The sequence below is a fragment of the Acanthisitta chloris genome, unplaced genomic scaffold (genome assembly GCF_000695815.1).
Source record: "Acanthisitta chloris isolate BGI_N310 unplaced genomic scaffold, ASM69581v1 scaffold3197, whole genome shotgun sequence".
Lineage (NCBI taxonomy): Eukaryota > Metazoa > Chordata > Aves > Passeriformes > Acanthisittidae > Acanthisitta > Acanthisitta chloris.
This window is the reverse complement of record NW_008681902.1, coordinates 1,900-11,759: the sequence shown is the minus strand read 5'-3', so window position 1 is coordinate 11,759 and position 9,860 is coordinate 1,900. Positions and strand designations below refer to the sequence as shown.

Below are 9,860 nucleotides of genomic sequence, written 5' to 3'. Positions count from 1 at the left end.
AACAGTTCTCCATCCTCCTTCCCCTTGTTGGGTTCCTTCTCATTCAGTCATGTTCACGTATGTGTTTTAAAGGTGGTCCATTCCTTCCAAGCTCAAAATCAACTCAAAATGGATGGGATGTTATATGAACCCACAGCATCCCTGGGCAATTCTTTCCCCTCCACCTCTCCTCACCCAAGCCAGCCCAAAACAAGCAGGACAGAGGGTCTGGGTGTTTTTCTTAGCCCCTCAGATGGGTTTGGTTTATTGTCACAGCTAAGGACACATTCAGACAGGGCCATGCCATGGCAGGCTGAGGTGCAGCCCCCCCAGAGCACTGCTGCAGGGGGCCAGGTCAGCAGACAGCAGAGCCCATGGCCAGGAGCATCACCACGTGCCACACAGCAGCTGCAGCATCCACCTGGGCCAAAGGGATGAGAGCTGAGTCCTTCCTGTGAGGGCTCCATTGCCAAGAGCCCCATGCTCATGGGTGAGGTGGAAATCATGTTCCAGCCAAGGCTTCAAAGCAGGACAGACCCAGCCCAGCTCTGCAACCCTTTCCTGCCCCACAGAATCCAGGCACAACCCTTTAACTGTGCTTTTCCACCCCACAGCCCCATTTCCCACCCCTCTACACCCGCCCCCAGCCCCAGTACCTGCCCCTCCTGTCCAGCCCCTGGTGCTCCAGGAGCTCTGGCTGCAGCTTGGGGCTCTGCCTGCTGTGCTGCCCATGTACCTGCTGGGCACTGCAGTCTCCACCCGCATCTTCCTCCTCCTGGCTGTGTTTACAGCCCTCCCTGCACCTCACAAAGGGGCAGGTGTCTCTCAGGCCCATCATCCCACCCCAGCAGTGTGTCTCCCACCCTGGGATGAGGAAGACCTGAGCCTGGACTACATCAGCAGGTGTCAAGGGCTAATCCAGGACACTTAAGCCACTCCAACCCCTGTGAAGTGATCCTCCCTCCATCCCTCAGTCCCAGCCCACACCTACCTTGCTCTTTGTCTTGCCCTCTGATCTGTCCTCACTTGGGCACTGCAGGAGAGCACAGGAGACATAAAACCACTGAATTTCCATTGTTGTACTCCCCTTTTGCCATCCAAAAGTGAGTCAGGACATAACCAATCTCCTCATTTCCACACCCCAACCCACACCTACACACACTATGTACACAGAGGCTCTGAGCCATCCCACACAGCACCATCACTGCCTGCTCCTGCCCACCTGCCCACCAAGGTCCCAGTCCGGGGGACTCCCAGGTGCTTTGTGTCCCCACCTCATCCTCCTGGCCAGATGGGCTCATCCCCAGCAGCATGACCAGCAGGTTGAGGTGGGGGATTCTCCCTCTCTGCTCTGCTCAGGTGAGACCACCTGGAGCACTGCATGCAGCTTGGGGGACCCCAAAATAAGGAGGACATAAGAACTTGCTGGAGCAAGTCTAGAGGAGGCAATGGAGATATCCCAAGTGCTGGAGCCCCTCTGCCCTGGAGCCAGGCTAGGGTGTTGCTGGAATTAGAGAGATGTTAAATTCTATGCAATTTTAGAAACTTTACTGAAAGCATAAAACCTTCTATGATCTTTTTACGAGGATGTGTAATGATAGGACAGGAGAAACAGCTTTAAACTGACAGAGAGTAGTTTTAGATTAGAGATTAGGATGAAATTCTTCCCTGTGAGGTGCTGAGGCACTGGCACAGGTTTCCCAGAGCAGCTGTGGCTGTTCCATCCCTGGGAGTGTTCCAGGCCAGGTTGGACAGGGCTTGGAGCAACCTGGGCTGTTAGAAGGTGTCCCTGCCCATGGCAGGGGGTGGGATGACATGATCTTTAAGGTCCTTCCAACCCAAACCATTCCATGATTCCATGACTTCCCCATGCTCCCTGTGTGGATGCACTGCTGGACCTCCTGCAGGGCTGGGTTGTCTGGGTCATTGTCAGCTGCACCACCTGGAAGCCCCAGGAACAACTTCCACACAGCCAAGCACCAACCCCAGAATGACAGACTCACAGAATCACAGAAGCTTGAGGTTGGAAGGGACCACTAGAGGCCATCTAGTCCAACTTCCCTCTCAAACAGTGTCCCCTGGAGCACATGAGTCAGAATTGTGCCCAGATGGCTTTTGAACATCTCCTGGGAAGGCAAATCCACAGCCTCACTGGGCAACATGTTCCAGTGCTTGGTCACTGCCCAGGAAAGAATTTCTTCCTCATATTCAGGCAGAACTTCCTGTGCAAAACTTTCTGCCCATTGCCTCCTGCTCTTCTGCTCGGTACCACCAAGAAAAACCTGGCTCCATCCTCCTGACACCTTCCCTTCAGATACTTCTAGACATGATGATGCCATACCAACAGCTCCATAGCTTCAGCAGGGCCTGAGGGTGCTGAGCTGTGCTGGATTGGATCCCTGCCTGTGTGGGAAGTAGGGCAGAGTGTTTCTTGGGGCAAGTGTGTGCTGTGAACCCATGGGAGAAAAAGTAAGAGGAATTCCATGTGGCTAAGGACACAGAGACACTTGAGGAACAGGCAGTGCTTCCTCCTGCATGCAAGGGAGGGACTCCAGCACACAGAGGAGATGTCTGAGTGGAGCCATGTGGGACACCTCTATGCAAGGGCTGCTCTGGTGCAGTGCTGAGGCAGGGAAATGTGAGCTGAAAGCCTGGGCAGGATCCCGAGACATAAATCAGAAGGGCCCAGGTGCAGGGGAGGAGGTTCAGCACCCCCCACACACACACATGGCTTGGGGGTGGCTCAGGACACAAGTGCTGATGCAGAGAAGAGTGAGAGATGGTCCCAGGTCCCTCCAGCAGCAACTCTGCTCCTTTGGCTCTGTGGGTTCTGCTTTTCTCCCCAGTTTTTTGGCCAAGAAATTTCAAGACCATCAACCCAAGGAGCCTGAAGCTGCAGCTCCATAGGGCTTCAAGTAGGAGGGAAAATCTAGGCTAGACATTAGGAAGAAGTTGCTTCCTGTGAGGGTGGTGAGACACTGGCACAGGTTGCCCAGGGAGGCTGTGGCTGCCCCAACCCTGGCAGTGTTCATTCCAGGTTGGCTAAAGCCTTGAGCAACCTGCTCTGGTGGGAGGTGTCCCTGTCCAGGGCAGGGGGCTGGGGCTGGATGATCTCCTAGCTCCATTCCAACTCCTTAATGCACAAAGAAACTATGAAATTATCACTCTTTGCTTCCCATGGATACTCCCAACTCACTGCACATCCCTCTTCCTTCTCACACACCTATCTCTCTGCCATGGTCCATCTGCATCCCTCCTGACACATTCATCTCTGCCATGGTCCATGTCCATCCCTCCTCACACACCCATCTCTCACCTGGTCCATCTCCATCCCTCCTTGTCACACACCTATCTCTACCATGGTCCATCTCCATCCCTCTCACACATCCATCTCTCTGCCCTGGTCCATGTCCATCCCTCCTCACACACCCATCTCTCACCTGATCCATATCTTTCCCTCCTCACACACCCATCTCTGCTATGGTCCATCTCCATCCTTCCTTATCACACACCTATCTCTGCCATGGTCCATTCCAACCTCTAAAATTCTCTGATGATTCTCTGACGATTCTCTGCTCCACACAGAGCAAGGATAAACCACACCATTGCAAACGAGACACCAGGAAAACCAGGCAAGGAGTTCTGTTCCTCCTTCTTCTCAGCCAGCCTTACCTTTCACATCCAGTCTGCAGTCTACTGAGGCTTCCCCCAGGGGGTTGACAGCTTTGCAGGTGTAGACCCCCCCATCAAAGGGGCCAGGCTTGCGGATCTCCAGGGAGCACACGCCCTGCTCGATCATGGCGATGTACTTGGGATCCTCCCGAATCTCCATCTGATTCTTCAACCAGATGATTTTGGGCTGGAAGGCACCAGGATTTATGTGGTTAAAGAGAAATGAGAGCTCTAACTGATCCCAAAGTGCAGCCACTTCCCTCTGCTTTTGCCTTGGTCCTGCCTGGATTTGGTGGTCATGGTGGGATTCAGAGTCAGGAGTCTGAAGAGCTAAATCTCCCACTCTTGAGCCCCAGGCAGTGCCCCACACGCACTCCCCCAGCACAGAAGGAAGCAGGGCATGGCTTGAATGAAAACCAGTCTCCCATCTCCATGCAGAAACCCCCCAAACTTGCTCCAGTTTGACTCAGAGGGAAGCTGCAGCTTCAACCTCATCCAGGCTGGATGAGCCTCAACCTCATCCAGCCCCAACCCAACATGACCAGCGCTGGCCCAGCCAGTCCTGTCCTGCAGGCAGGGCCAGCAGTGCAGCCATGCAGGGAGCATGGGGAAGTCACAGAATGGTTTGGGTTGGAAGGACCTTAAAGCTCTCCCAGTCATCTCCCAACACCTCCAGTGACCCAGTGAAACCCCACTGGTCACTGCCCATGTGTGGAGATGATGCTGCCCAGAGAGGAACCACTGACAAATACCTCCCGCCATGCAGCAAAACCCAGTGGTCACTGTCCATTTGGGATGATGCTGTCCATGGAGGAACCATCTCCCAACACTTCCAGTGGTCCAGCCACCTAGCAAAACCCACTGATGGCTGCCCATGTGAGATGATGCTGTCCATGGAGGAACCACTGACCAACACCACCAGCCACCCAGTAAAACCCTACTGGTCTCTGACCATTTGAGATGATGCTGCCCATGGAGGAACCATCTCCCAGCAATTCCAGCCATCCAGCAAAATCCCACTGCTGACTGTCCACGTGAGATGCTGCTGCCCATGGAACCATCTTCCAACACCTCCAGCCACCCAGCAAAACCTGCTGGTGGCTGCCCACATTTGGAGATGATGCTGTCCATGGAAGAACCACTGACCAACACCTTCAGCCACCCAGCAAAACTCAGTGGTGGCTGCCTATGTGTGGAGACCATGGAGGAACCATCTTCCAACAATTCCAGCCACCCAGAAAAACCCCACTGGTGGCTCCCACGTGAGATGATGCTGTCCATGAGGAAGCACTGACCTGGGGGAAGCCTCGGACGGAGCAGAAGAGGTGTGTGCTGTAGCCCCGGGTGGTGGCTCTGTCTGTCAGGGGTTGGGTGAACTTTGGAGGCTCCATCATGTCCCTTTGAGGGATCTTCTCTGGTTGGTAAGTGGTTTCTAAGAAAAGAATGAATTCTAAGTTGAGGCAGAGCTTAGGCTCCTGACCAACATGTGGGCTCAGAGATTCAACCAAAAATACTTCTATTCCTCACACAACAAGCCACATGTCATCTCTCCTGACCCAAGAAGATGGTCTTCAGCTCATACTAGCCCTGTCTGCTCATCCAACCACACCATGGTCCTGCCCAGGCCCTGCAAGGGGCAGGGGAAATGCCAATCTGCAAACCCACACTGTGCCACATGCTATGTGCAGCAGCTCAGACCCAGCTCAGGTCCTCTCTGGATCTTCCTCCCCATCCCCAAAACTCAGTGCACAGCCAGAGGAACTGGAGATGAACCCTGAGGGTGGCAGAGACCCAACTCATGGTGTGCCACCAGAGAGCAGGATGGAAATGGAGGGAGAGCAGGGCTGAGGGATGCTGGTTGGAGATTTGGCTCTGAGATGGACCACTGAGGGGTCTCTGCTGGCTCTGAGTCGTGGGGCCAAAGCCAGGGTTGTTCCTCACCCCTCCCAGCTCCTGCTTCTCTCAGCCATGCCTTGATCCCTCCCAGGGGGCTGCCCACGGCACAAGTCTTCCTCACAGGAGAAAGGAGGTGTAGAAAGGGAACAGGAGACCACCTTGGGGAGGCACAGCCTCATCCCTGCAGGGCTCATCCTGGGGACCAACCCAGCAACATCACCACAACAGTGAGGAAGCCCCACCAGCTCCACCAGGGACAGAACCCCTGTTGCCCACCATCTCCCCCTCAAACCCCTCAGCTAGGGCTGTGTCCCCACTTGTCTTCTCAATGTGTGCCACCCCCGAGGCCACAGCTGCACTGTCACTCATGCCACAGGCGTTCTCCGAGTACACGCGGAAGGAGTAGGTGTTGCCGATGATGAGGTCGGAGATGGTGCAGCTGGTGCGGGTGCAGCGCTCCAGCACTGTGAACCACTTCTGCAAGGGGCAAAAGAGGTGAAAGAATGAGGAGTGAGGACAGACAGACTGTGCCAAGGATGGAGAAAATATGTCTGAGTGCTGGGTTCAATTTTCTGAGTGCTGTGGTTTTGGGCCCCTCCCTGCAAAAAGGACATTGAGGCACTGGAGAGAGTCCAGAGAAAGGCAATGAGGGCAGAAAAGGTGTAGAGCACCTGAGGAAGGGCTGAGGGAGTTGGGTTTGTTCAGCCTTGAGAAGAGGCTCAGGGGTGACCTCATGGCTCTCTCCAGCTTCCTGACAGGGGTTGGAGAGAGGTGGGGGATGTCTCTCCTGCCATGGCTGCAGGGAGAGGACTAAGAGGGAATGGCCTTGAGCTGAAGCAGAGGCAGAGGAGATGTTAGAAAGAACTTCTTCCCTGTTAGATTGTTAAGGCACTGGAATTTCCCAGGGAGGTGGTGGAGTCACCATCCCTGGAGGTGTTTAAGAGGTGTCTGGATCTGGTGCTGGAGGATATGGGTTAGGGTTTAGGGGTTCCAGGAGTGACAAGTTAATGGTTGGACTTGATGAGCTTAGAGGTCTCCTCCAAACTTGATGATTCTATGACTATATGATAAGAGATCTAGAACACATGTCCAACAAGGCTCATCAAAGGTGCAGAACACATTTCCAGTGAGGCTCATGAAAGGTCTAGAACACATGAGAAAGGGCTGAGGGAGTTTAGTTTGTTCAGCCTTAAGAAGAGGCTCAGGGACGACCTCACGTCTTTTTTTGACAGGGGTTGGAGAGAGGGGGGGGATGTCTCTCCTGCCATGGCTGCAGGGAAAGGACTAGAGGGAATGGCACTGGACTAGGGAATTGCCCAGGGAGATGATGCAGTCACCATTCCTGGAGGTGTTTCAAAGCTGTCTGGACCCTGGAGTGGAGGATCTGGTTTAGGGTTTGGGGGTTATAGCAGTGACAAGTTAATGGTTGGACTTGATCTTAGAGGTCTCCTCCACATGGCTCTGAGTGGGCAGACAGGGGGTGCAGCTCCCCCTCTCCCACCAGGACATCCCTAGCCCCAGGGGCCCAGTAGTGCCACACTCACCCCACTCTTCTTGTCTGACTTCTGCACTCTGTAGCCCTTGATGTCAGAGTTGCCATTGTCTGCTGGAGGTGCCCACTCCAGGGCCACATTAAAGCCCCACACATCCACCAGCTTCAGATTCTGGGGGGGACCTGGTGGCTCTGCAAACACAACCCCCATAGGCTGCCATCAAACTTCCATATTCTGTGCCTTGCCCATCCCTTGCACCTCCCTTTCAATCTCTTCTCATGAGGGATGAAAAGCCATGAGGGGCAGAAACCAGAATTCACCTCCATAACCCTGGAGAAGATTATGACAGGACAAGGGGTAATGGGTTCAAGTTGAAGGGAAATTTAGGTTAGATATTAGGAAGAAGTTTTTTCCTGTGAGGGTAGGGAGACACTGGCACAGGTTGCCCATGGAGGCTGTGGATGCCCCAAGGAAAGTTGTAGATGCCCCAAGGAGGCTGTGGATGCCCCAACTGTGGCAATGTTCATTCCAGGTTGGCTAAAGCCTTGAGCAACCTGCTCTGGTGGGAGGTGTCCCTGCCCAGGGCAGGGGGTTGGAGCTGGATGATCTCTAAGATCCATCCCAACCCCTAAAATTCTCTGATTCTCTGATCCCACTCAAAGAGGCACCTCAGGTCCTCTTGTCATGTTCTTGGCTCTGTCCCACCCACCCAGAACAAGACCTACCCCCAATAAAAGGGCAGAATTGAGCCCCAGAGTGACCCTTCCCCCCAGCCTCACCTATCACTCGGATGTCCAGGGTGGCCTTGTCCTCTGCTCCATCTATCCTCACGCTGAGCTCGTACTTGCCCGAGTCCGCACGCTGTGCCTGGCGGATGTAGAAGATGGTGTCCGTCGCCGTGTTGCGGATGTTGATGCGGCTGGTGTCCACAGGCTGGTCCCCCTTGGTCCAGGTCACCTCAGGCTGGGGCTTTCCCTGCAGTAACCCACCCCCACACACAGGTTAGGAGCCACTCGAGGTCCCAGTGGGTCCTGCTGGAAGGATGGGTGGGCAGAGCCACCCTGCTGTGTCCAGGCAGCAGTGGCTTGGATAGCATCTCTCCCATCCAGCAATGCCTAGGCAAGAAGCTACCACAGATCACTGGTGGGAAGCCATCAGGCTCCAGGAATTATGCTGGAACATCAAGAGGTAACAGCAGAAACCAATGCACAGGAAGTTCCACCTGAATACGAGGAAGAACTTCACTATGCAGTGACCAAGCATTGAATGGATTGTCCAGAGAGTTCATGGATTCTCTCTCACTGGAGATATTCCAGAACCATCTGGACACAACTCTGTGCCATGTGCCATATGCTCTAGGATGGCCCTGCTTGAGCAGGGAGGTGGGACCAGACAACCCAATGTGGTCCCTTCCAGCCTTGCCCCATCCTTTGGTTCTGTGAACATCCTGGTCCCACAGATTCCTCATGGAACAGTCCAGTTTTACTTGCCCAGGGTTGAGCTGTGCTCCTGTTGCCTAGGTCCAAGCCTAGCAGCAGTGGTTTGAATTCAGCATCCAGGGAAAATTCATGCCTGGAGAATGGACCATGCAGGGTCCCATATGTCTATGCGACATGGCATGAACATGTCCCTCATCTCAGGGGCAGCTTCCTGCCTCTTACTTCCCCCTGCTTGGCCAGTATGTTGCAGAGCTGGCTTTTTCCATCCCAGGTGGAGATCCCAGATATCATGGTCCCAGTCAGGATGAGATAGTATCATAGATGAGTTGAGGAGAGGACCTTGAGGTTGGCCCACTAGTGTCAGCATCGCTCCCCCATCACAGCCGTGGGGCTGCCCTGCTCAAAGGCACCTTCTCCCCCCACAGTGTTGTGCTGTGGGGTCCTGGGCCCAGATGTGGCCAGATCCTGGCCAGGAGCACAAGCTGGACTGAGCATAGGGTGAGACAGGAGCAGTAGCTAGCCCACGCCCTAGTGTGTTTGGGGTTGTCCCATTGCCTGCACCACCAATAAGATGTAGCAGGGGAAAAATTAGACCTAGGTAGGAATGGGACAGAGGTTCCTACCTCATCTCTCACCCTTGGCCCATAAGACACAGGGACTGGGACAAGTCAGACCGCAGTTGGCACCAGGCATGTCATGATGGCTAGAAAAATCACTTCAGGAGAGAGTTTAAGCCTGAGGGATTAGATTCCATCATCCACCTACCTGAAAAGGGATCATAATGTTCACAGCATCCCCAACACGCCTGACGTAGGTCTCCCGCAGGTGCCGAGGCATGCGGATCTTTGGCAGCTCTGGGGACCACAAAGGCATGTCAGGAGACCAAGGAAATCATCCCACAACTGGCTGACCCACCCCACATCTTCCTGCTTAGCCAGCAAGAAATCCCACCCAGAAACTCAACCACCTCTTCCCTCTCATTGCCTGGACAGACAGGGACTCCTTCCTGCAGGACCATGACAGCCTTTGGTGCATTGCCTGCACCCCAAAGTGTTCTCCACCCTTGAGACACCAGGTCACGACCCCAATAGCAGCATCCTGATGGATCATTCACCCCTTTCATTATAGACATGGTAACAACATGGGCTTAACCAGAAGAGCTACAGCATGGCCTACATGGTAGCAAGGCAGAGGACATCATCTCCCCATTAGGAAATGTTTTTCCTCAAGACTCTTCACACAACTCAACTTCCAGCAAGGACAAAGCTCATCAGACCTACCACAGGTAGTGGTTGTCTCAACCCTGGCAGCATTCAAAGCCAGGATGGACAAATCCTTGAGCAACCTGCTCTGGTGGGAGGTGTCCCTGCCCAGGGCAGGG

General features: G+C 54.2%; 1 protein-coding gene across 1 annotated transcript in view; it reads right to left on the bottom strand.

Annotated features, from left to right (window-relative positions):
• Positions 1-9,333, bottom strand: part of MYBPH (myosin binding protein H) — a gene marked incomplete at its 5' end in the record, with an annotated part of 11,812 nt that extends 2,479 nt beyond the window's left edge. Inside the window, 6 exons of the mRNA XM_009078266.1 lie at positions 3,652-3,838; positions 4,947-5,083; positions 5,865-6,024; positions 7,092-7,231; positions 7,820-8,015; positions 9,245-9,333. Of these exons, the coding sequence (XP_009076514.1) occupies positions 3,652-3,838; positions 4,947-5,083; positions 5,865-6,024; positions 7,092-7,231; positions 7,820-8,015; positions 9,245-9,333 (909 nt within the window). The remainder of the gene's footprint in view (positions 1-3,651; positions 3,839-4,946; positions 5,084-5,864; positions 6,025-7,091; positions 7,232-7,819; positions 8,016-9,244) is intronic.
• Positions 9,334-9,860: the final 527 nt, after the last annotated feature.